Here is a 27,304-nt window from a genome sequence, read left to right as displayed (position 1 = left end):
GCACCTGGTCTGTGGATAAAAACAAGAGCGCAATACAATAGTATCTGCAGGGATGTTTACTACCAACAAGTCATCCCATGTAATCCTGCTATACCCAGATCTTTATATACATAGACAGGGATTCTTTACTGTAAGAATCTGGTGCACACGAATATGTACAGCCCATGGAAACCTGCCATAGAACGTCCAGCCTGCTGGCCCATTAGCCGCAGTGGCAAATTAATAGTTAATACAGGTCGGCACGGCTGTACGGCTGGCAGAAGAGACGTCCTTACATTATATTTCTATATAATGTTGGGACCCTCGTCCACCACACTGCGGTTAGCCCGTGCGCCCATCAGTTCAACATCCAACCTGTTTCCATGGGCCGCACATGTTCAAACTGTAAACATAGTTATAGAATAGAAGAAGGGGCTCCTTGTATCATATATCCCTGTGATGCTCGGAGTCCTATCCTCTGCACTTTGGTAGGTCCGTGAAAAATGGCCGACGCATGGGGGTTGATTTAGCTGTCTGTTCTAGTTGCCCTTCGAAACCAGTCAGAGCTTAGCTTTCATTTTATAAACAACTGTGGGAAAATAAAAGCAGAGCTCTGATTGGTTGCAATGGGCAACTAAAACTATTTTACCTCAGACACTTCTGATTAATGCCCCCCAATATATCCATTTTCTGAACCAGGCTCCCAACTATGAGTTATTAATACAGGCACTAGGCACTTTATAGGCAGGTGTACAACCCCCTTCAGGTGGTTATGAATGATGGTAACACAGAATGGGAATTGCACAGACTAACAATAGATATGTAGAGCTATTAAATGGTGCAATAGTAAGTGAACATGTAATACATTTCTGCTGATAGAATAATAACTAAAGTGCTATATCCTTCCATACAGCATTTCCATTTCTCCTCACACCCTTTCAAGGAAAGTATTGTAGTGTTTGCCAGCGGGAGTATACACCTTGGAGCTGTAATGAACCAGTCCTTCACAGTCTGTTCTCTCGCGTTAGATGGTATCATGCCAGCTCCCTGGATATCTATGCCACGCTGAAAGCACAGGTGAATACTGCTGACAAAGCGAGATTGTGCGCTGTGTATGGCGGTCACTGATACCTTCTCTGAGGACATGCAATTCTAGGAAAGAGGATTCCAGGTTGTGGTTGTGCTCACAGTTAGAGGAAAGGGCGAGCAGTCTCCTCACAATCTCCTTTCCAAAAACAGCCTGAAGTTATTGGCCTTGTGCAGTGTTATCAGCTCACCCTCACCCTGTCTCTGGTAACAAATCCCCCTCTAAATGGGCACATTCCCCGAGTCATTCCTAAATCTCTAAGCTTTGCCTTTGTAATAATAAACAAGCACAGTCTGTCTGACCTCCTAAAACTCAGAACATCAAGTACGACTCCCCCCACCCCATAAAAGGGAGTTACACAGAACCAGCACCCCATACTCAATGCTCTATACAAGTTGGACCACATAGTGATCGCAGGCTGGGACAAAGGCCTAGCTTCAGGACGGGTTGCGTCATTGACAGATAAGATGATACTTGTTCTGTAAATATTAGGAGGCTCCTGACGACGTCAATGTCAGCGGCGAGGTAACTGAGCTGCTACCATAAGCTTAAAATAAGAGTTCAGACATGGAGGGAGCATTTATTATTGACTTTCTGATTTTTTGTGACTTTTTTTTTAATTTTGTCTTGCTGCTCCTGTTGCACCTTATTTATGAAGTGTTGGTACCACAATATTTATCCTTTTTTGACACCCAAGCTTTTTTTTTTAAGGGGGGAGCACAATTTGGGCGCAATTTTGAAATCCCAATGCTTTTCCAGACAATTTTTTGGTCCAATTTTTGGCGCACACTTAAAGCTGCAAAATGCTGGTCTACCTAATTCTTTTTCACCTTCATGGATGTGGAGACAGTTCTAAACCTTTATGGTCTTTCATTAACCCCTTGCACCACAATCTAACATCATAGAGCAAATGACTGCACAATTCATGCGACAAAAACAAGGAACTTGCACCACAATTAATAAATGCCCCCCGGAGAGTCTAGACCACAGACCCACCGCACATTACATCACAACACGTGTGGCTCAGTGTCGTCACATGTAACCTTAGAGACATTCGTTTTCAATAGCTGATGAATAACTGCTCATTCAGCCGATTCCCTCCAACCCTAGAAATACATATTTACACTTAGCCCTGCTGTTAAAAATTTAAGTATTGGGCTTTATGTGGTACATGAAAAAATGGTGCGTGCAATTATTCCCCTAATTTGTCACTTTATGTTTTCAATATTCTTACTCATTGAAATCAATGGATCTGTAGAAAATGACACCACACATATGTTGATAATTGGTTGAGTGAATATAGTCTAAGGCCGGCGGCACACTACCCTGCACTGACCAGATTTCACGGACCAACCACAGTGCAGAGGAAGGGACTCCATACATCATAGTGATATATGAGACTCTTTGCATTAAAGATCACTGTGATGCATGGACTCCCCTTCTTTGAATTATGGTCGTCCATGAAATCCAGCTAGTGCATCGTTCTTTTTCACACAAAATTAAAATGTATGTTTGGAAAGCTGATAAAGTGCGCTAAACAATGCTGGTTTACCGTATAAGAGATATGGGAAATGATCTTCCTTAGTAGATTGTAAATTTAGTTTTAATAACTAAGGTTTTGAGGGTACGAATACTTTGCAGATTTGCTACGGTCTCCTTCATTGCTTGCATTTTCCTACATACATCTAGTCACAATGTAATACTGGTGGGAAAGTGGCTGGATCCGTCTGCATATAACCGGTGTCTAATGAATTCTATGACTAAATTATCACGTCCTGTACTCTGTAGTAATGTATGACTCCAATGTTAACTTATTGTTTGTTACTGAGTGAAATTGTAGGTAATATGGGAAAAAGCCAACATATTGCTGTCTGCCTATAGATTGAAAAGTGACTCCACTTATCAGCACAGGTCAGTAACATGGGAGTGACATCAATGTCACTTATCACATTCTCTTCTTGAGTGAATAAGTCAATGTAACCATCATATACTGGGAAAAGACAAGGTTTGAATCGCAGATATGGTAGAAGACTCTTCTATGTGCAGATAAGCTGTGAACAAGCCCTAATATTTATACAGGGGAGCTCAGACTCCCACTTCACCTAGTTATTAAAATAACTCTTATTTATGAGTGATTTTTTTTTACAGAATTGAAAGTTCATTATTATTATGCCAAAAAAGGAACAGATATCATGAAGGAAAAGCAGGAAAACCTTGTTTTCTGCTCAACATTTTTCTAATTACACAAACTGTAGATGCTGAGGCCAAGTTCAGCTACAGAAGCAGAGGGTGCATGTACTTCTGCACACTGTTAGCTCTGTTTCCCTGCGGCTCCTTCTCCATGCAGCTGACGAACATCACACTTCAAACATCTACTGTATATCTCTTGTACCGTTTTCGGAATTTGCTCCGCTGTGACAGGTATTTAACTGGGGATTGTGTTGCACGCAAGATTCCGGGGGGGGGGGAGGGGGAATTCGGACTGAGTGCGGGATTTAACTTTCAAATTGTGTTGCAAGACTGATTCGGACTGAGTGCGGGATTTAACTTTCAAATTGTGTTGCAAGCCCAAGCACTTACATGCACCGGGAAGAAGAAGGTGAACTCCAGCGGACCTGAGCGGGGAAGCGACACATCCACGATATCGGACGCACAATCTCAGTGAATCGCGGCACAGTGCATTCTGGTCAGACAATGCACTTTCTGGGAACGCGTCAGGACACGTAAGTAAATGTTCCCCATTCTGAATTTATTCATTTGTGGTGCAAGGTCTGTTTTGGGGCGCTTGACTCAAGTAGTTGTTTGTACTGTGAGTTTACATTGTGGATCACAGGCTAAATTTAAATTAAATTTTAAAAAATGTGCATCAAAAATGATTCCGCATTCAGGAAAGGGGTTTAACCCCTTAACGTTCTGCGCCATAGCTCTACGGCGCAGAGGTATGGTGAATGTATGAAAAGGGCTCACGAGTACTCTTCATACAATGGTGGGGGTTGTTGCATATTGCAGCAAACCCCCACCGCTAATAACCGCTTGCACCGATCGCGGCTATCAACCCTTTCATTGCCGCCGGCAAAGTCACCGGCGGCATTTAAAAGACGGCGGCGCGTTGGTGCCGCCATCTTTATTACGATGGGTGCCGCCATCTTTATTACGATCGTCGCGCCCCTGAACGTCATCGGGGGGGGTTGGGGGGGTGTTGCAATCGGTTACCATGGTAGCCTCGGGTCTTCGTTTGACCCGAGGCTATCTGGCTTCTGCAGATTCGTTTAATTCGATACCAGAATTGTGTTTGATGCTACGGTTCAGAAGATATAGCTATTTAAATTGTGCTTCTATCATGACATCTATACACATGCTATATGGGGTAAGTGCAATTAGAACGTAGCTAGAATGGCAGTCGTGAAGTGGTTCTGCATTATTTTGTAGTCTCCGGCTATGGAGTCAGTCATCCATAGAGTAGAAAATATATAATTTACTACTCTGATCATACGTATGGTTGCTAAATAAGTTGTAAACCGTTCCTATCACATGCCAATAACATATAATTAGCCTAATGAACACCAAGAAGTGTACTTTGAATTAATAATAAAATGAAGTAGTAATGGCTAACATAGTAAAATGAATAGTGAGGTTACGGCTTCAGTTTGGTCAGTAAGAGGAATGGTATTTATTGCAGATAATTACTATCATTTATGGTGATATGACACAGAAATAAAACCATAAGCCATAAAGTAACAAAACTCTTTGGACTTGTTGCCCTAAAGCGATTAGTGTAAGTGTTACATCAACAAATCACTTATATACAGAAGAGAGCGGGCACCAGAAAGCAAACACGGATTACGCACATGAGCAAACCCATTCCCTCTTTAGGGCAATGATACAGAAGAGACATTATAGCGGCGAGCACAATCCATTGGTTCTCTAAGCAACAAGTCTTGCAGGTTGTGCCGCCAGTGCATAGTACACAGCCCCATCCTAATGCGGAACAGTTTAGTCTCAGTAACTATGGAAGCTGCTTGACCAGCACCCGATTGTGTAAAATCACCTTACAGGGGAATGTTATTCGCTGTTTCCACATAATGACTCAGAAGGCTGGTAATGGCACATTTAGAGGTAATTTTAGACTTACTGTGAGAGAAGTGAAGGTCATACACATTCCGCCAAAACCATTCAGACATAAGGCTACGAAAATCAGCACCGACAGAGCTGCCATGGAGACCAAGAAAAAATAAGATTACAATCTGACATCCTATAGGACTATGGCTAATGTTACTTATAAACACTCAATAGTACGTACTGGCTGTGAAAAGATATGACATTTAAAGGGAACTGTTATGTTTAGCTTACAATTTCATCCACAGGTGGCATGTTATAGAGCAGAAGGAGCTGAGCAGATTGTAGTTAGTGTTCTATCTGCAGGCAGCAAGTTATACAGCAGGAGGAGCTCAGCAGATTGTACATAGTGTCCAATCTGCAGGGAGCATGTTATAGAGCAGGAGGGGATTTGCAGATTATACACAGTGTCCTATCTGCAGTCAAAATGTTATAGAGCAGGAGGAGCTGGGCAGATTGTACATAGTGTCCTATGTGTAGGCAGCATGTTATAGAGCAGGGTGGGGGTTGAGCAAATTATAGATAGGGTCCTATGTGTAGGCAGGATATTATCGAGCAGAAGGAGCTGAGCAGATTGTACATAGTGTCCTATACTTCGGTAGCATGTTATAGAGCAGAAGGAATTGAGCAGAATATACATCCTGTCCTATCTGCAGGCAGTATGTTATAGAGCAGGAAAAGCTGAGCAGATTGCACATAGCGTTCTATCTGCAGACAGCATGTTATAGAGCAGGAGGGGCTGAGAAGATTGTACATGTTGTCCTATCTGTAGGAAGCAGAGTGGTTGAGAAGATTGTAAATAGTGTCCTATCTGCAGGTCGACCTATGCGCATATTACTATGGCTTAATGACACGAATGACATCTTACTTACAGTTAGGATTACTTGCTCCGTAGGCAATTAATAGACAGGAAACACCAAAACTGGCACTGTTAAGCAGAAAACATTGAATCAAATTTTGTTACATTATATGTTACCAAAGTTATCACAAACACAATTAAATAAGACAACACACACCTTCCACTTAGCCTTAACTTGCGTGGTCCATACTTGTCCATGATGATTCCCAAGGGTAGTGAGATAGCACTGAGAAGAAAAGACCCCACGGTGAAGGCCAAGTTCAGCATCTCATCCTGGTCTTTACACACCAGCCAACCATTCAGCTCAATGATCTGCTCTGCCTCTGTATTGTTTCCAAACGGTGAACTGCTGTTGGTGGAGTTGTCCCATGTATTGTTCTCTAAAGGGGGAAGATAGATAAAGGTAGATCTATACTGAGTATAAGAAGAAAACACCATTTACTGAAGCATCTGATACACAATTTATTCATTTTGGTAAATAATGTCTACTGCATAATGAAGATTAGGAAATGTACAACAACCCATGTAAAACATCTATTAGATACATATGTCATCTATAGAGCCTATAATATCTATATGGCCCAGTTATTGACACAGTTATTGGGAACAAGTGTTTATAGCATCTCCAAGATTGTGGTCATTTGATAAAACCACACGTGGCTAGACTCGCTTTGGTTCACATCCGGTGGCTGCAATGAGTGGCTGTGGCTTTATTCTGCATTAAAGATAAAGGAATATCAACAGCGGATCCCCCTGTGCTAACAGGAACACACTGGGACAATCACCTAAACTGTATGGGGATGGAGCGATTGCATTAGCAATACATTCTCTCCATGTTCTATGCATGAGCATGTGTAAAAAGCTTCCATGGACTGCTACTCCTCTCCATGCAGGCTGCCGTGATTTCATGTGATAAAATATGCAGTGATTTTCATCAGATATATGCTTAGTGTACAGTTTCTATTGCTACAAAAGCAATAGGACCTGTGATGATGTCACCCTGGTCACATGACATTACAGCAGCATACAGAGATAGGATGGCGAACAGCTTCTGGATTCAGCCCGAGGAGGCCATGTCCTAGTGCTCTATGGGAACCTGTCACTACCTTTTTTTTGTTAAAAATTTGGTGATGTGTTCCCTTTAAGAAATTTTAGAATTCTTCAATTCAGTTTTCTTCCTATGTAAACACTACACAGTACATAGATAACATCAGTCTTCTGTGCAACCGCTTGAAAGGCTTAATAAGTAACTGATATTCCATTTTTCATTAGGAAAAGGAAGAAAAAAGCAAACACAGTTCTCTGCCTTTTACTCTGCTGCTTTTAGTTCTTGTTTTTTTTGCTTTTCTTACGCCTGGCACTAAAAGGGTGGTGTGCTGACAGATGTATTTGCTTAATGCTTGACTTGAGACATCTGAGAGCAGATGTTCAACCTTAAAAAAAGATATGTTACTGCATTTCTTAGGTTTAGAGGTTTACAGAGGCTATTTATTTTCAGAATCTGCCCATAATTGTGTATAATTTGCATATAAATAATAGTAATTGTGCCATTAATTAAAAAAAAAAGTATCAAATCTCAGTAATTTCATACTTTTTTTTGCATCCCTTATTGTGATATTTGCTTAGGCTGATACTGTACAACTTAGATAGTTGTCTTGACCCCCCCCCTTACCCTGTATACACACAATGCAGAGGAGCATTGAGGAGACAGCTCCAACAGTGACTTATCTCCTAAGTATCATTATTATTATTATGTATTATTTTATGGAAATTGTAAGTAAGTGTATACATATATAAACCATGGTGATAGTTATTACATGTCCATAGAAAGGTCCCAAATCGAGGATTTTCAGGATGTGCTGACATAGTAGTTCATGAGATGTTTCTCTGAAGGTCAAGGAAGTTAAGAAAGGACGATAAAATAACAATAACGACCACTGCACATAACTCCGGGGGTATGTTAATAATTACTGAAGAAGCACATATATACATTATCTTCCTTTGCTCCCATCCCCCTTGTCTATAGCAGAGCTGGGGATAAGATAACAGGAAGCAGATGTGGGTGAGAGGTCAGATAAGCGGCGCAGGGTGTCAGGCCATAACATAGAAGACAATGGAATATGGCGGCACTTCTTGTGTATCTCACACTTGGGTTGCAGTCAGTGGTTGTCCGGGGTGTGGATGCTACTGCACACAGTCTTGTGGCTATGAGCTGACGGTAAACAAGATTATTTTAGCTCTGAAATGGAACAGGCTGCAGGCAGAAAGGTCTTAGGCCGTGTCCTCGATGCTTTCAGACTGTTTTGAAGGATTCTGGCTCAGTTCCCATAACATAAGAGGGGTTGTTTGTATTACAAGGCAGGATAAATGATACCTAAATAAATATGTCACTACGACTACAGCAGAGAGATACATAAACCATCTAGGGCAGTGGCATAACTTTAATAATAATAATCTTTATTTATATATATATACTTGAAGGTGATGGGCCCCAGTGCAAAGTCTCTGCCAGGCCCTTGACTATAATGTTTAGTACTAGTTTTCTTATATGGGAAAGTGACACCTTATGGGCCCCCTAAGCCTCTTGGGCCCGGTTGCAATCGCACTCTCTGCTCCCCCTCAAGTTACGCCCCTGATCTAAGGCTCATTTCACATTACTGTTCCTTACCTCTGTTAAAAAAAAAAGTAAAGAACTGTGTTTTAACATATCATTGAATAATCCCATTGACATCAATGTAAATTTTCTGTCATCCGTTATGGACAGTTTGGCATAGATCCTTTATTTATGCTTTTTTTTTAATGTAGGAAAAGTATTGCAACCTGTGTCATGTTTTCCTTCCAGAAAATGCATGGAAAACAGATACCTGCCAAAATGGAACATAAAGGATGACCTAAAATGTACATTGATCTCATTAGGATTTTTAATTGATATGATAAACCTCTGTTTAACAGGTAATAATATTTTTTTATTTATATAGCGCACACAGATTCCGCAGCGCTGCACAGAGTTTGCCAAATCAGTCCCTGTCCCCAATGGGGCTCACAATGTAATCAATCTACTAGTATGTTTTGAAGTGTGGAAGGAAACCGGAGGACCCGGAGAAAACCCATGCAAACACAGAGAGAACATACAAACTCTTTGCAGATGTTGACCTGGATGGGACTTGAACCCAGGACCCCAGCGCATAATAGGTTTTAATAGGTAAGGAACAGTAGTGTGAAATTAAGCCATATATATCAAGACCGGAGCCTTATAGAAATACAATGTGCCAACATGACTCCTACAGGCCTTGCGCTGGATTGTGTATACAATGGACAAAAAGCCACAGCAAACATAATCTCAGTGCCAACATTTGGCCAAGGATGGGATCCTCCATAGCATACGAAACATAAGAAACCTATCACTAGAAGTATGCAGATGACCTCAAAGTATTACACAGTACATTGTATTACATAGTATAGTATCACATTACATCTCCATAGGGCAGTAATGTAATGATAATACACTACAATGTGTCTGTATGGTGCAAGGCCATCTTTAGCAACGCTTCATCACATGTTGCATAGCCATGTCTGGTCCTGCCTGCTGGATAGCTCGGTGTGTTGCCAGGGGAAATACAGGACATTATCAGATAGGGATCACATATTACATGACTCCGTGCAATTAAGCCTTGGAACAGAACTCCGAAAATGTTAGAATTGTTTTATTGCAGTGATATTAGCTACTAATAATGTCTCTAGAATAACATTGATAAGAAAATATATAATCGCAGCGAGCAATAACAGTAAATGAGGCAGATGTGCAGAGCATGTACTGGAGGAGGTAGGTACGATGGAGAGGTGCTCTACGACTGATGGCAAAGCCTCAGGGCGCAACTATTTATAATGTACATAAAGTTTAAAAGTCATACTTCTACAAAATAGAGTATCTGCTTGAAATCTAGAGGTATAGTGGAATTTCAAGTGATGGGATCTTTGTGGTGGATCATAAACAATGAGACTGGTGGCAGACATCCCTTTAAGAACGATCACTACAGACAGAAAGCAACTTAATAAAATGGCAGCATATAACAGCAACATGTCCATTCTTTTAGCAGTGTCCTAGAAAATAACACACTACTTTATGAGTCCTATGTATTCATGAGGAGAGCTCTCATCCCACCTCTCTGGACTCCTCTCTGCAGTGACAGGCTGCTGTGTACTGATGCATATCGACAGTGTGGACTCACCTCTAAATACACTGGACTCAAAAACAACTGGATTCATTTGTCAGCACCCCTAGTAACCATTTTGGCTACTAGTAGTACAGAAACCGACTGCTGGACCATTGCGATCCGGCACTATAATCAATACTCAGCCTCGAACATCATATACACAACATAGGACCTTCACATATATAGCAGAATCAGACTGTAGTGCAGTCTGGGGCCTGGCATGGCTGTGCTTGGCTGTGATGCAATGTGAGGTGTGGCGGCAGCACACGGAGTACTGCAATGTCCCCTGCGGCTCTTTATTTGCCAGTGATTGTTTGTTGTGAGCAATGATAAATACGCTTGTTTTTAGCACTTGGGAACATAATTAATGAAAAATCAAACAGGACCTGATTTAAAACAGGATGTGCCCTGAAACTTGCAGTAAACATTCTGAAGTCTGAAAAAACAAGGGCAAAACTTCTTCATCTAAATATGGACCTTATGATCGATTTGGCCATCATCCCAGCCAGGTTTCCCTTCACCTGGAGAAAAACAAATGCGTGCAGTCCCAGGCTGAAAACAATGGACCCGTGGTCTCTTCTTTGCGGCCCCTGTTTGGTGGGCTTGTAAGGTCCATTGACTTGTGAATGACGGTAGACATACATAGGGTTGTGTGCTGTCCATTGAAGCAAAACGACCCAAAACAATGTTCTTGTACATGAGGCCTTCACCATCTATATAAGGCCAACGCAGAGGGTTCAGGGGAGAGGTTTCCCTAATAACAGACTCCTGGGATCAGTAACCAGTACCAATGTTTTGCATTGTTCACGTATAAAACATATGGGGGCACATCTGCTATGAATAGTACATGCTGCACTAAAGGCAGTTTACCTGTGTAGTGTGCAGAGGGCGCCCCCTGCACAACAGAGTACACTTTAAGAAGACCAGATCCTGCCAGAGTTGGCACACACCAGTATGGTTTACAATCCTTCATCCTGGTGGTAGATTTCCTATAAAGGAAATCTACCATCAAAATCAAACATGATGTACCAGGGCACTTACTGATAGATCTAGGCACTGTCAATGTGGTGATCTTCTTATATATGTTATCCATTGTCTCCTTCCTTCTAAAATCAACTTTTAAAAATATGCTAATTAGTCAGAAGGGCTCTGGGGGGCATTACCACGCAGGGCTCTTATACAACAACCCAGTCCCAAGCCCTTCTGACTCATTAGCATAATTTTAAAAGTTAATTTTAGAAATAAGGAGGCCACGGATAACAAATATAAGAAGATTACCACAGTCATGAAGCCTGGATCTATGAGTAAGTGTCTCTGGCTTATCATGCCTGATTTTGATGGTAGATTTACTTTAAGTAAATCTTCTTGACAGAAAGTCGAAACAATACAACTGAAAGTCTCACCAGTGGAAACGCCAGTTCCATACACTTTACTAGTTTAGCTCACCTTGTTGACACAATATTATTAATGACTTTCATTGGTATTTGGGATTGCCTTCTGGTTAATGACTAACCTCAGTTGGCTTTATTGCTTTGTAAAGGAATATTTTAGACTGTGACCTCTATAGTGACATAGACTACATGAGATATTTACAATACTGACAGAGAACTACTACCTGCTCCTTCTGTATAAACTGAGACACTAAGGCCATAAGATGCATTAATAAGGACAAGATGCTACAATGTTAGTGTCCAGCGCTAGATGACAATGTGAAATGCTTCATTTCACCCATGGTGCCAGAGTGGAGGATCCAAGGCCACACAAATTTTCCTGGAAAATAGGAAATGTCTCTGGCTCCTTGTTCGGCTATGAAACCTCTTTCTGCAATTTCCTGTTTCCTTTCCTACTGGACACAGATATTGTATATGCTAAGCAGAAATAAAACCTATATGCCGACAGCTATCCTTCTATTCTGTGGTCACGAGTAGTAGAAGCACAAGGTCATGAGGAAAACGGCTAAACGATGCCTCCGAGAGTTCACGATTTCCATTTTTGTCGGGATGAGACACGATATGAAGCAAGAAGCGACCTAGTGTGTGTGATAATAAAATCATCTGCCAAAAGTATAAAGAAATCCATTGTGCAGTGACTACTGCCGGCCCTGGCATCTCCCATCGGCCTCACAGTGCGGAATTGCCTGCTCCGGATAAGTTCATGGATACATGTGTTGGCAGTTCACTGAGGAGGAAACAGACGTTGTTGTTGTCTCCGTCTAAATTTAGATTAAACGTCATTTGAAGATGATAAACTCTGACTACATTCATGCGGGAATACCGGAGCACACACAACCAACGGCAACCAGAATTTTCTGCAATGGTTCTCCTGATATCAGTAATGTCTTTAGGCTCAGGCAGAGATGTATTGAATCCTCTATAGCTGGTAATAGTAATAATCTGTGGTATATTTAAAGCAGATTTGTACTGCAGGATATACACTCCAATTCATGCAAATTGGGTTCGCTTAACCTTGTACAGATTCTGTGTGAATTCTGTATGTATCGCCAGTATATAATATTAGCCTATCCCAAACCTACTAAGGGTCTGACACATTTTTACATCCCGTCTCTCTGCATTTTCTGGTACAGCAATGACATATCGACACAGGGGATCATCCTACTGGGGCCCAACAGTGATTCACTATAGTCAGTGACCGGCTACAGTGATAATAAGCCCCTGTGTCAGGGCGAGAGGGAGCAGCAGGGGATCTGTGAGGTTAATATGGCTACACCCAGCTGGATCACCAAGGGATACATTCTTCATATGGAGATTGCTTTTGCCAGGCACAAAGGGACATATCTATCAGGGTTTATAGAACAGGAATTGTGCCTATTTTCCCCTTATGCCACCCCCATAGAGGTGTGAAATTGGGTGCAGCCAGTTGCAGATTGGACTGGAGCAGGGCAATCTTCACACACCCATTTAGGCGCAGGCTATACGCAATTCTACACCAGGCTGGACCTGGCATAGAACTGCCCCACCGGCGTAGGTGTCCTGTGGATTTATCAGGAAGCTGGAGCCTCTGATAAATTAAATGTCACACACTGGTGCAGCATTTAGTAATTGTGCCCCAAAGAGTCTTTAAACCGTCCCTGTTCTGCTGGGGATTATGGGTAAGGAACATGCAAAAAAGTTTTGGTAAAAAGAAAAATATTAATCCACTGGAAAATTTTTTACACTAAAGTGGTGGTGCTTCAGAAATTAGAGCAAAGCCATGGGGCTAAAGAAACAGGGCCATTATAAGAAGGGGTAAAAGTAAGCCTGGACACTCTAGGTGGGAGGCTTTAGGGAAGGGGGTGTCCAGGACGACATAAGTGCCAAGAGATGAGAGGCATGGGTGTGGAGCATTATATTATGCTATATTATTATATTATAATTATTCAGTGTGGGGGCCATGAAGGTGGGTATTATATGGTGTGGACACACTAGGCGCTGGGGTTAATGGTGGAGTAGGACAATGAACCATTCCACAATGTGCTGCATACATTCTATCCCTCTTTCATCATGGGAAGTATTCCTATAGATATGTAATAATAATCATCTTCATTTATATAGTGTCATAATATTCTGTAGCTCTTTACAAATCATGGGGGACATATCGATATAAAATAAGACAGTCATATGGAACACCAGGAATAAGGGTCCTGCTCGCAAGAGCTTACACTCTATGAGGATGAAACTCCCTATCCTGAATATTCTCAGACCTTGGCACATGATCACTCTCTGTAATAAAGTCTTACTGTTTACTCGTTAGGTGCACAGTAAACAACAAATCACTGCTTTACCGTACTGTACTAATGGGATCGGAGGTCTCTAATTACAGATAATGTGGACAAATCACTGCAGGAACATTTGCTGCTTCCCGGTTCTCATTATTAAGCAGTTTCATGGATGCAGAGCCCCTGTACTATAGAACTATTCAATTGAAAAAGAGAAGTCACTGGTTACAATGTTGCATTTCTTTACTTTTCAGATTCTAATGGATTCACCAACTCCACGAGTTACATTCCAAAAGATACATTAAAAGAGGAAGGTTACAGTCAGTACACACTACAATAGGACCCACTTCTATTCAGTGCAATGAATGATCTCCTGCTTCCTGCTACTCTACATGTGAACTGTCCCCCTGTAATGCAGATAACAGAGAAGGGTGTGGAGGAGCTAAAAAAACCTCAGCCAAGGCTATTCCAACAAGATGAGACTCCTCAACATTGAGAGGTGTTCCATATATTAGGGAGGGTGGGGCAACTAGTAAAATTTAGTATGCAATTGTATTGCCAGGTAAGGTCTTTTCACATGTCATTATAGGTAGGGAAAATCTATACCTGTGACGGAGGCCTACAACATAGGTGCTAGTGGTATCCTAAGGATTTGTCATCAATATCAACCCTAACACCCACCAAAGACTCAGACAATCCCTTAAACAGCATAAAGCAGGACAAATATAACTAGATTCTACACCGGACCCTCAGAGTCAGGGTCTTAGAGAGGATGCCCTTGGCTCTGAACATCACAGATGCCCTGCAATGATAACATTTGTTATTGTCTACAGAATAAAAAGCAGCTGAAACTTAGTCTCATGGACAGCGATAAAGACAACTTCAATGTGACTCAACAGTTTCCATCTGTCATTAATGCTGACAGAAAATGTACTTTTGGTTAAGATTACATTTCTGATGACTTGGGGAACTAAAGTTCATACAGGCAATTTACAGACAGACATATTTGCTGAGTAAGAGAAACCCCCCCCTATACCTCCTATATATGTAATGTATGTACAAGAGGTAAGATACAAAGGTTAGTAACTAAACAATGCTCAGCAAGGGTAGAAGTAATATACCTATAGAAGTGCATATCTATAGGGAAACTATGTGCTCTCATTTGGGCTACCCCCATACACAGAGCATCAGTCCTCCTTTGATTTCTCGGGACCTACTTATAAGCTCCTCAGAACAAAGCAAAACTTATTCCTAAATTAGTGCGGTGGAATTATACTCTACAGTATTTTACATCATGTTCTATCCCATATCCCAGTAATTTCATAGTAACATCATATATTGGTGTTGATTATTCTTGTAGCAGTGTGTCCTAGGTCTTCCTCAGAAGCTGGAGCCCAGACTTGACTATAACCTTTGTATTCCTACCATACCACAGCCACATGCACCCAGCAAGCCTCATCGTCTATGACAGTATCAGGAATGTCTTCTGATAACACTATCTATACAATCATGCTGGCAGTACATGTGTTTCTACAGACTTCTATCTGTACTGTGAGAGTATAAGGCACTGAGTGCCCAAACTACAACCGAAACCCATGTATTTTTTGCAAAGTGCCAATGCGACAATTTAAGCAGTAACTTATTACTCCCTGCTCTTTCGCAGGTTTGAATTGTAAAGGCATCTGAGGTCACCAATACAGTAGAAAGAAGGAGAAAAAGTTTGGATTATCATTGTAGCTTCCTTCTAGGCTCCTGGGCTGCAAGAGGCCTTAAAGGGGTATTCTCATCTGGGCACTTACATTCAGTTTCATTAATCTGCCATATGTAAACATTTCTTCAATTAGATGTTATTTAAAAAAATGTTCCTGTGTGAAAATAATTCACCATAAATGTTGCCATGTTGTCCCTTAGAAACGAGATAGCTTCCTCGGATACGGCCACCTCTGATGGATTGAGTGCACAAAGAAACTAAAGTTTATTGTATATAAAATGTCCGGGTGTTACTACATGTCGCACAGCCGCCCTGTGGTAATGATCGCTGAATCCTGGTGGTCCGGCAGGACTCTATAGCGTAAGTCTGGCCACTGCTGCCAGAGTGTGACGTGGTCGTAACCGAGGAAGCTTTCTGGTTTCTAAGGGACAACATGACTACATTTATGAGAAATTCTCTTCACACAGGAACTTTTTTTTTAATTAACATCCAATTGAAGAAATGTTTACATATAGCAAATGAATTTAATTAAATGTAAATGCCCAGATGGGAATACCCCTTTAAGTCCAGTCTGACGAACACTGCTCTGGGGTGAAGGCCTGGGTGCCCATAGAGATGGCTCTGAGTGCCACCTCTGGCACGTGTGCCATAGGTTCGCCACCACTGGTATAAGGCATTGACACTCATGATATAATACATGTATCTGTCGGGTTGGCTGGAAACCTTTAATAGACCTTTAACAGTAATGATTTTAGGCTTAGGGGCTGTTTTTGATTCTACAGGTGAAACATAGTGAGGACATAATTCATAATCTAAACACACCCTAAAAGCTAATAAAAAAGTTAAATTTCCTTCCATTTAGAGGCTGACTGTTTAATGTGTGCAGGAGCATTGTGACTTTTCCCTGATGGGGGGTGTATAGTTGGGGGAGGGTGGTCTAATTGTTGGCCAAAAAGTATGAATGGTGTATCGCCATTAGGAAATACACCCATCTCTGATCCCTCAGGAGGAAACAAGAGGAGCAAAGGACCTCCGCCTGGAAAAAATATGCTGATCCCTGGGATGGCAGCCATACCGATCTGCGGCATGTGTTCCTCTATGGTGACCATAGACAATGGAGATAACACTCAGGACCACTATAGATCACCTGAAGAAGATTTTCAGTGTAGTGGCTAAATTGAGTCACTGCAGTTTAACTCGTAGGATTGTGACTACACTGCCGAAGACGGGAGACTGTGCAACATAGCAATATATCATGCACAGAGGCCCTTATTCCCCCCTAAACAACAGCGCCAAACTCCAAAAATGATGGTTATGATGCATAAAGTCCCATCCCAGACACTGTGGTTGGTCCGTGAAACAGGACACTGCATGGTCCATAATTCACAAACCATACACTACAGTATGTATTAGCCCTTAGTCGGATTTCTTCCGGATCTGGTTTCTAATCTACTGTATATGGACAGCATTAGGCCATTGATGATAGTCATTTGTCTTGCTATGATGTCTCCATGCGGCTGTATGGATCCATAAAGACAAATGTTCCATGCGTTCCTGAGCACCGTATAATGTGACAGTGGCATCAGGAGACCTAACAACGTTAATGGGCTGATTCATGTTTCCGCACGCTGTTCTGACAGCCAGAGAAGACTGCTCCCATCTAGCCAAAGTTCAGTGAAGTACTCAGCAGATCTGGGATAGCCTCATAAGGTCACACTGCGGTCTAAAGGGCAGCTCCTGGAGTGCTGAGACGCTGTTTCGGGCCTGAATAAAGATAGCAGCGCTCCATGTAGATGTGATCAGAGTCCTTCTTTCATAACCATTTTTTATGCTACGACGACTCAATTTCTTGCCTGTGGCAGCAGCTTTTAGTGCAGGTTATGACTGAGGCGTTGCCAGAAATACTTACTGACTTGCTAAAGTAGGAGAAATGCCTTTGCCCTCTGCCCGTGTGGTAAAGTCAAATGCTACTGAAACAATCTGACGTGGGGGCCGAGGGTAAAGGTTTCCGACATTAGCAAGTCACATTATTACCAGAGCCAGGTTAGTTTCACTTCATAAAAGTAAAAATGGATCTGTATATTATATATAAGGAATTTGGAGTATGGCTGCAAGCATGGGAAGATGTGAACCTCAGGTTAGATTTGTACCCAGGCGCCAGCAGTGTAATGCAATAAGCCTAACCAGTGACCATGCTGCCCCATATGGATTCTCAAATCCCTATATAGACCTATGTATGCAGCGGGGGGTGTAGTACAACGTATTACATGGTGTCCACTAAAGCTGATGCGCCACAATGTATAACCTGGCCTGGCTGTCCAGCAGCGCATTAACTTCTCCCTGAATCAAAACCCCCATCTAACTAATACTTACTTTCCTCTAATTTTTCTAAATTGCAGCTTTGGTAAGTTTCATTGGGTTCTTAAAGGGACTTGCCTCTTGGTGACAAACTCTAACTGGAAGCCACCTCCGGGCTTCTCTAACCAGCAGTGCACGCAAAGTGCCAAACAATACAACTACTGAGGTGGTAAACGTAATTCATTGTCCATCCATATATGCATGGATAGTGGGGGTTTACACAAATTACATGAATTAATAGTGTAGATGATAATAGTAAACTTTGTTATATATTTTATTAGGGAAATATGTTTCTGTGTCCTTCTTTTTCCCCTGCCTTTCTTCCTTATTTAAGCAGTTTGTGTAAATCAACTTTCTGTCCTGTATCCACTGATAACTGACCTACTAACCTACTGTCTTTATCATTATTCAGACTTGGAAAGGTGTTCAGATACATTGCTCACTGCAGGAGAAAATAGCAGTCAAAAGTGTGTGCAATGTAGATAAATAGAAACTTAATTATTAGCCTCCTTATCTGTCTAAAGTGGGCAAAGCTCACTGCTTACTACAGGAAGCAGCTTTACTTAATTATGTTACAAAATTGACTATTATGACTTACTCTATTCATTTTTAAAATAGAATTGCTTTAAAGGTTACTTTGTAAGATCCTTTTTTAAGCAATGATTTACCTACTATAAGTCACTGACTCCCTAGGAACAAATTTCTTGATTGAATCTATTGAAAAACTGGAGGTATAATTACTCCTTTGAACTGACATCCCGTGAACCAATGTATGGTAGCCTACTTGTGCGTTTAACTTACCTAGCTTTAATTACATTTGCTGACAGTAGTATAAAGAGGTTATTATACCGAAAGTCATTCTAATAAGCAGATACCAAGACAGCGGTGAGGTTAATTATGGAGCAGATGAGCCGTCCTGCAGCATATTATGTCTGGTCGATGCTAAAGTTCGGGCTTCAGACTTGACCCGTATAAATACATTATCTGTAGTACCATTATTGCAACTAAAAAATCTTAGCCACAATAGAAATTCACCCCTGCTCCCCAAAAGCTAATTATATAAAAAGTCTCTGTGCTGTCTGCTGCACATAAAAATGACCGGAGAAAACCAGCTCCACTATGGACGTCACACATAGATACAAATGGTTGGCACAGATCATCTAATGGAGCATGCTTAGCGATGAACAGATTGTTTAATGCCCCGTATTTCTTTCCATTAATCATCCTTTCAGATTGTATTTGCAGATCTCCATGTACTAGAGATTCTGTACTGATCCCAGAGTCTATATTCACAAAGAAGATATGAACGACCATCACTACAGTATAAATGATGGGATAAATGAACGAATCTATGTATCATGGTACATGCACATAGCAGCAGTATAGGCATGACTTAAGAGCAAGGATTAAATAATGTATTATCCCGTGTTGCAAATAATATCCATCTTGCTTCTGGAACAGCTAATGACTCACATGGTGCCACCTAACTTCAGGAGGTAAGTATAGTGTACAGATATAGCAGATCTTATAGAAATATACAAATATTGATAGCATATTGATAGGATCGGTCCGGAATATCAAACTACTGGTAGGGGTGCAACACAAAGTGCACCCACAGATCAGTAGATAATGTAACAGGAAGCTCCGTTCCCAGTGTAGTTGTATGGTCCAGGTTACTGCAGATCAGTTCCCATTCATCTAACAATGAGCTGAGGTGCAGTGACTCTAATTAACCACTAAACAAAGAACGGAGCAGTCTGCTTCTTATTCTATTTTCTGTTTATCTTCTGCTGAGAACATCTCTTACCCAGGGGGTCCTGGGTGTTATAACTCCACCAATCTGATATGGATGACCTGTTATCAATCCAGAAAATACCCTTTCCAGGGAAAACAAATCGGAGGTGGGGCATTTATTATTTTATAATATAAAAAGTGTCAGGAATCTAGAAGTGCAAGAAAACTGTTGGGATTGAGGAGCTGTGCCAAAATAAAGTGACAAATTTTTTTTTATGTGTGTTGGGAAATAAGCAAAATTGTGGTGCTGACATATAATAAGTATGGCGGACATGGCGAAGCAACAAAAAAGATTTGGCCGCTCAAACAAAAATGGTGCAAAGCCAATAATAGATGTTCAAGCTAATTTAAAGCCTGTAAGGGGTTGTGCTGTAACATGGGTGGTCTCATTAATGTTCAATCCTCATCTTATAAGCAGCACATTTGGCAGGTCAGTTGTTTCTCTTTCACTGGCGTCACCGTAAATCCTTAAGCAAATCAATATCACCCCGGAAACTCTTCTGCACAAACTATACAGTAATGGATAGATTTGTCACATTGAGTGGGTGAGCTCTACATACATATCATCCAAGCTACAACCCATCATGCTTCTCCCTCAGATAGCAATGATTTCTGTATAAACTCATCTTATTGCATACATGGCTCATAAATTCAAAAAATCACATTCACAATGGACATTAGAAAAAAATGTGTTTACAGTGAGTATGGAGGCCTCCTGCAACTCCTGCAAAAACAGCTTATTTGTGATGTACCTGGATAGTGGCACATGTAAGAGTAGAAGCCCTCGGATTTCAGCATGATGAGTAAGGACCCCCATCCTAGGAGGACTGCGGAGAAGAAGAGGTTTTCAACCACTGCAGTACATGCCATCCACCACCGCCGCCGATGCGCTGTAGCCAGGGTAGGAGCCATTTCTTCTTCTGGTGATTGTCAGTCTGCAAAACAACAAATTGAAAAATTGATCAGGCGATAAAAGTGACTGAACCGCTAGACAAATGTTCATTTTTCTTCTTCACTGATCCAAGGCTGCACAGATCCCATTACAATGTTCGCTACCTGTTACAACAAGCCCTTTACAATAGGGGATCCCACTTTTCCAGGTGAGAGGCTGCCATCTGTGACGGTCGCCATTCCTTCTAAGGAAGCTACCTAGTCCTCTGTTTACTCAACATGTTCCCATAGACAGGGACACACAAAGCTCGGGCAGGGGAGCAATGACAAGTCACTGGGTTCAATCTTATCACCTTTGTGGTATTAAGAAGGGGCAAAGATCTAATGGTTTTATTCCTTTCTGAAGGCTCAAGATTATCACTTGCTTCCTTAAAGACTTCTCGCTGACAAACAACATGGATAGAGATTAGATTCCTCCTTTACCCTTGTCCAACTGCTTCCTATTCTGTGATCTCTTTATTGCTCTACAAATATTGTATAGATGACAAAGGTGACAAACATCCTTTGACCCTTCCTTTAACACCTAAACACACTCGTACTCATAAGCCAAACGCCTCTTAGTTTAAGGCTGGCCGTATACTTTATATAGCAGCCAGGCAAACACTTGTCCATTCCTCCACACACATCAATGCTCAGCTATGTAGAGTGCGGGGATAAGAGAGAAGGGTGGGCCTGGAGGATAAGAAAACACACTTATTTATGCAGGATATGAAATTACAGCATCAAGATGTGCAATAAATGGTGGGGAGTTTCATGTGTTTAGGTCTATAACTACTCTATAATGTAACGTAAAAGGAATTTGTCCCCAGATTTTACCCCATTAAACCCATCAATTAGGACATGAAATGTCCTTTCTAGAATTCACCTCCAAAGTCATGTGAAAATGAGGAGAGAAGATGAGATATGTCAAGTTTAGAGGCTGCAAGAGAAGTGTCACCTCAGAAGCTCCCTATCTTTGGTTCTTTAGTAACTAGATATACATTTTATCTTTCAGATTTTGTCAGGATTGTGGTTCTGATAGCTACAGAACAGGAGATACTGACAGTTAAAGACATAGGTAGGAACTGGATCTTTATATGCAGCTCAGATTACAAACTATGCTTTTATTTGGTGGAATCTCTGGTTCTGTAGCTCACAACAAGCGATCTGAAAGATGAGATTCTTATCTCTACTATGACACCAGTAGCATGTTCTGCTGTGCCATGGAACTGAAGATATGGGCGTCTGATGAGACCCACCCCATACAGCCTCAAAACTTGACTCATCTAACGCAAATATGACTCTTTTCTGCTCATTTATACAGAATTTTGAAGGAGATTTTTACAGGTAGATTTCATATAAAAGGGAATTTAAAAAAGCACATACCCTTCCTGAAGGGGCCAGTAGTTTAATGGGGTAAAAGCTGGTAGAGTCCCTTTTAAAGGTGCTATCTAGCAAGGTAGATTGGAAATCACTATCTCTCCAGCCATAAAACATTTCCCTTGACATTTATTGCATCTGCAGGATAAGCTATAAATGTCTATAAGATGAAGGTTCATGTGTCTAAAACTCCCATTGAAGGAAATGGTCGGCCTCTTCATTCATTCTTCACTGTAGGACAGTGGGACCCACATCTAGTTGACATTTTTAGCATATCCCAAGGTGGGAATACCCCTTTAAATCTATTGTCTTCAAAGCTGCGTGATTGCTGTAAGAAGCCATTTCAGACTGAGGAGATGAGAGTCTGTGATGCTCCTCCATGCGACTTCTGCCAGGAAAATGTCTGTCCGTGATCAATACTTTATGGGGAAATATCAGGATAGGAGATAAACATGTCCATCCTTAGACTGGATATTTATAAGCTGCTCCTCTAGGTACCGCTGCTTTGTGTAAATATTCTACCTCTTTGCACCCCATTATCACACAGCAATCGCTCTTTCGACTCGTGGTAGAATATTTCGGATGTTACTTCCGGAGAAGGTGGAAAATGATTCCCACTTTTATAAACCTTATGGACTAATTCAGAAATGGAGAAAGATAGGAAACTGAAATAAGTCCTAAAATAGAAATAATATCTAGCTGCAGCTCCGATGATAAAATGACAGCTTATACGCCTCCATCTAGGCTGCGTATTACAGCTTCATTCCCTGGTCCTGCATTTCTGTGTTTCTCAGCAAATATATATAGAAATGTAGAAGTCAGGAATATTAACCAGAAATAGTGATACAGACTAAAGTTAGGGGGCATAAATTAGGGTGGCACATCAGTGATGTCACACATACTTAGCACAACGATAGCCTTTACTATAAAGGTTCATTGTACTACATATTCAGTGTATAAGGTGCATCCTCAGCTACAAAGGTATGGAGGAATGCAACATTGTATTATATCATATCAAGCTACAAAAATCTGATTAATAATGCAGAAGGAATGTCATGGCTATACACATGCCACTTGTCTGCCAAGGGCCAGTCAATTTTTGCTAAACAGCCTGATCCTGTGAGACTGGTTTCTATAATGTAGACAGAGAGTCAAGGTTATTACTAAGAATCTGTGTCAGTTCTTCAGGCCTACTATATTAAGCAGATTTGTATTCAAATCAATTATGGTGGAGCACCAGGTACAGGTACAATGTCACTATCTTTAAAATGACACCGGCATGTTTCTAGGCGCTATAGAACAGAAGATAGAGGCATCTGAAGGGACACTTCTCATTCAGCCTCCAAAAGTGATTCATCTTAGGTAAAATATTACTCTTCTCTGCTAATTTTCACATGAATTTGGAAGTGATTTGATGCACATAAAACAGGGACTTCTAGAAAGCACAGGTACCAAAGTCCCTTTGGTAAGTGCCATTGCAAATACATCACATCTATACGTGCACATGACCTTTTGCAGCTCAGTCCTATTCAAGTGAGTTTAGCAGAGATGCAATACCAAGCACCACCTTAGTCCTTACACTGAACTGAGACTGGACGACCCCTTTAAAAACACATATTTGTCTTCGATCACAACATGAGAATGTTCCCATCTAATAAAGTAAAGAAACAGTGCTTGGATTATACCTCTAGGACAAGTTACCATACAGCTGGGTTATTTGCAGATAATTTAGGGCTCATGCGCATCAGTTTGGGAAACGTCTGTGTTTTCTCAACCAAATTCACAGCATCATATCCCTCTATGATGCTGCCAGTTCTGGTCTCACTGGGGATAGGATCAGTGTTCTGGTCTCAGTGGGGATAGGATTGGTGTTCTGATGCCACTGGGGATAGGATCGGTGTTCTGGTCACACTGGGTATTGGATCAGTGTTACAAATATGGATCAGAGGGGATTTTACTTCTGCTCCCCCTCTTATCAGTTGATGGAAAGGGTTGCGGAGCTCTGCTCCCACTGACTAAATGGGCTTTGTGACTATGTCTAGTAATCCAGCCCAGTCCTATTCACTTGAATGGGACTGGAGAGCAGTGAACCGCAAAGTTCATCTATTTGTGAACATATGATGTGAAATGTAGAGATGTCCAGGATGGAATTTGTGGTGGGAGGGATAAATAGGCAATAATAGGTTATTAATTAACAACCGGCATAAATGACCTCTGCTGATACAAGTTCAATGACCTGGATCACACGTGGCCGTTCTGCTGAATATTAATGCACAATTCAGCGGTACAGGAGCAGGGGCTCCATAGTTTTTGTGGGGACTGTAAGAGCATATACATATATACTAAATTGTCTTCCCTCCTCCCTCCCCATTGTATGTGCTGCTTTTTATGGGGTCCTGTACACTTGGTATTCTTAAAAAAGTCAGATTTTAATCCAGAATCCAGATTATAGTGGTTGCTGGAGGGGTGTATATAGTGGTTGTTGGGGGGCTGTATATAACGATTGCTGGGGGAGCTGTATATAGTGATTGCTGGGGGCTGTATATAATGATTACTGGGGGGCTGCATATAGTGATTTCGGGGGGAACTGTATATAGTGGTTGCTAGGGAACTGAATATAGTGGTTGCTGGGGGCTGTATACAGTGGTTGCTAGGGAACTGAATATAGTGGTTGCTGGGGGAGCTGTATATAGTGATTACTGGGGGCTGTATATAGTCATTACTGGGGGCTGTATATAGTGATTGCTGGGTGGCTGTATATAGTGATTGCTGGGCGGCTGTATATAGTGATTACTGGGGGAGCTGTATATAGTGATTGCTGGGCGGCTGTATATAGTGATTACTGGGGGAGCTGTATATAGCAATTACTGGGAACTGTTTATAGTGGTTGCTGGGAGTTGTATATAGTGATGCAGGGGGAGCTGTATATAGTGATTACTAGGGGAACTGTATATAGGGATTACTGGAGGCTGTATATAGTTATTACTGGGGAGGCTGTATATAGTTATTGCTGGGGAAGCTGTATATAGTGATTACTTGGGGCTGTATATAGTGAATACTGTGTGCTGTATATAGTGATTACTGAGGAGGCTGTATATAGTTATTGCTGGGGTGCAGTATATAGCGATTGCTGTTCCCTATCTGGACTGCATTCAATGGGGTCCCACCAGATTTTGTGCCCAGGGGCCTCACCAACCTTAATCCAGCCTGTACATTACACACAGAAGAATACAGGCTAAGCTCCTAGAATAGCTTTATACATTTATAAACATGTAAAGCCTCTCATTGATCTCTATGGAGGTAGCAGAGAAACCATACGCAGACATCATGTGAATGGAGCCTTATAGTTACACAGCTTGTCTCCGTGTGACTGAGCAGTCACGATAAGCCTCCTCTAGAACATGACAAGTGCTCTGTATAGTACGGATACGATGGCAGCGCTCAGCTGTTATCCCGCGGATGGAGCGTTATGTCACTGTGAGCACATCTGAGGCAGAAGACGCCGGGACGGCTCAGCTGCTGTCCACACGAGCCCCGCCCCCCTGTCACTGACCGCAGGTTCCCCGGACGAGCGCCCGGCTCTGCAGAAATGAGCAAATAAGCGCGCTCCTGTGCCACCGACCCCGCCCCCAGCACAGCGATTGGTCAGTCGCAACTTAGAGGATGTATGCTGATTGGTCGGCGAGTTAAAGCCGTGCGGAGGGGGGAGGGAGCAGGTGTCAGAGGAGCCGGTTTGAACCGGCGAGGCGCGAGACTGCGGCTCTGCGGAAGAAGTGCCCGTGAGGGGAAGACGGGAGAGCGCGGGCGGGCACGGGCGGAGGGAGACGGGAGGAGGGGAGGGGGCGCTCTGCCTCTCACTGACCCGCCGCCAGCTGCCGTGTATGACAGGGCGCAGCACTGGACGGGACTCACCTGAGAATAGAGAGAAGAGCCCATAGAGCGCTTTATATAGAGAGTTTATACATATAGAGGGGAGAGGCTATATATACAGAGGAGACATTATATATACAGAGGAGAGGTTATATATACAGAAAGGGGATTATACATATAGATATATATAGACAGGGGATAGGACTATAGGAATATACGGAAGAGGAAGACACCTGGAGTAGAAGAATAGAGACAGAGTCAGGACAGAGGGGGCGAGGATCCTATAGAGAGCAGTGACCCCCACCATATGCAAGGGAGAGGAGTGTGTACACGGGAGATTTGTATAGAGAATTATATATACAAGGAAAGAGGTCCGTACAGTATATATAGGAGGTAGGTGTATATATACAGAGGAATTGGGTCTGTATATAGGGGGAGAGAATTATATATAGGAGGTGTGTATATATATATATACAGAGGGATTGGGTCTGTATACAGGGGGAGAGAATTATATTTAGAAGGTGTATGCAGAGTATATAAGAGGTAGGTGTATATATACACAGAGGGGTTGGGTGTGTATATAGGGGGAGAGAATTATACAGGGGGGTAGGTGTACATATACAGATAACATGTCAGCGCTAGGACGTGTAACAATAGCGGAGACGTAACTTTATCCAGTAAATATCCATTGATCCGGATGCGACAAGTAGAGAAGTAATACGGACACGCTGATACGGACGTGTGATGTACAGTGTGTACACCCCTGCACTAGTGCTCTGAGCTCCGGCAGGACGCATCACTTACCGGTACGGGCTGCGATAACAGTGGAGCCTCCCGCTGCTTTCTCTTGACTATTCGTGCGGTGCGGGTCCCGGGGCTGCCTCACTCGCCTCTGGACCGGACTGGTTCCGGTGCCGCAGCCTCTCCTCGTCCTGCTCGGGCCCGACCGACTTGTTTTGTCATCTCTCTCTTTATTCAGGTCCCTTTTTATTGCGGAGCTTCTGAGAAAAACAGTGCTCGCGCGTGATTGGCTGACAGCGGCTAGAGACAGAAGGCAGCCAATGGGGAGGCGGCTAGATAGAGCGAAGTGATGGAACAGATAAATAGACGGGAAGAAAGTGAGAGAGAGCGGAGCACGGTGCACAACTAGGGGGACCACCAAATACCGGGGAGCTGTACAACTAGGGGGACCACCTGTACCGGGGACCACCAAATACCGGGGAGCTGTACAACTAGGGGGACCACCAAATACCGGGGAGCTGTACAACTAGGGGGACCACCTGTACCGGGG

At 42.2% G+C, this 27,304-nt stretch overlaps 1 protein-coding gene across 4 annotated transcripts in view; it reads right to left on the bottom strand.

Moving 5' to 3' along the window:
* Positions 1–27,007, bottom strand: part of SLC43A2 (solute carrier family 43 member 2) — a 44,312-nt gene extending 17,305 nt beyond the window's left edge. Inside the window, exons 1-5 of one of the 4 annotated variants that reach the window (XM_072138137.1) lie at positions 26,818–27,007; positions 20,586–20,768; positions 6,199–6,421; positions 6,055–6,110; positions 5,199–5,275 (exon numbers count right to left, since the gene is read on the bottom strand). In XM_072138137.1, coding sequence (XP_071994238.1) covers positions 5,199–5,275; positions 6,055–6,110; positions 6,199–6,421; positions 20,586–20,745 — 516 coding nt within the window. In that variant the 5' untranslated portion in view covers positions 20,746–20,768; positions 26,818–27,007. Of the gene's footprint in view, positions 1–5,198; positions 5,276–6,054; positions 6,111–6,198; positions 6,422–20,585; positions 20,769–25,461; positions 25,486–25,696; positions 25,718–26,817 lie in introns of those variants that run through there. The other 3 variants (XM_072138134.1, XM_072138136.1, XM_072138135.1) reach the window with 3 other exon arrangements.
* Positions 27,008–27,304: the final 297 nt, after the last annotated feature.

This window comes from Engystomops pustulosus, chromosome 2 (genome assembly GCF_040894005.1).
Source record: "Engystomops pustulosus chromosome 2, aEngPut4.maternal, whole genome shotgun sequence".
NCBI classification, from domain to species: domain Eukaryota; kingdom Metazoa; phylum Chordata; class Amphibia; order Anura; family Leptodactylidae; genus Engystomops; species Engystomops pustulosus.
The sequence above is the reverse complement of the archived record's forward strand: the minus strand, read 5'-3'. Positions and strand labels throughout refer to the sequence as shown.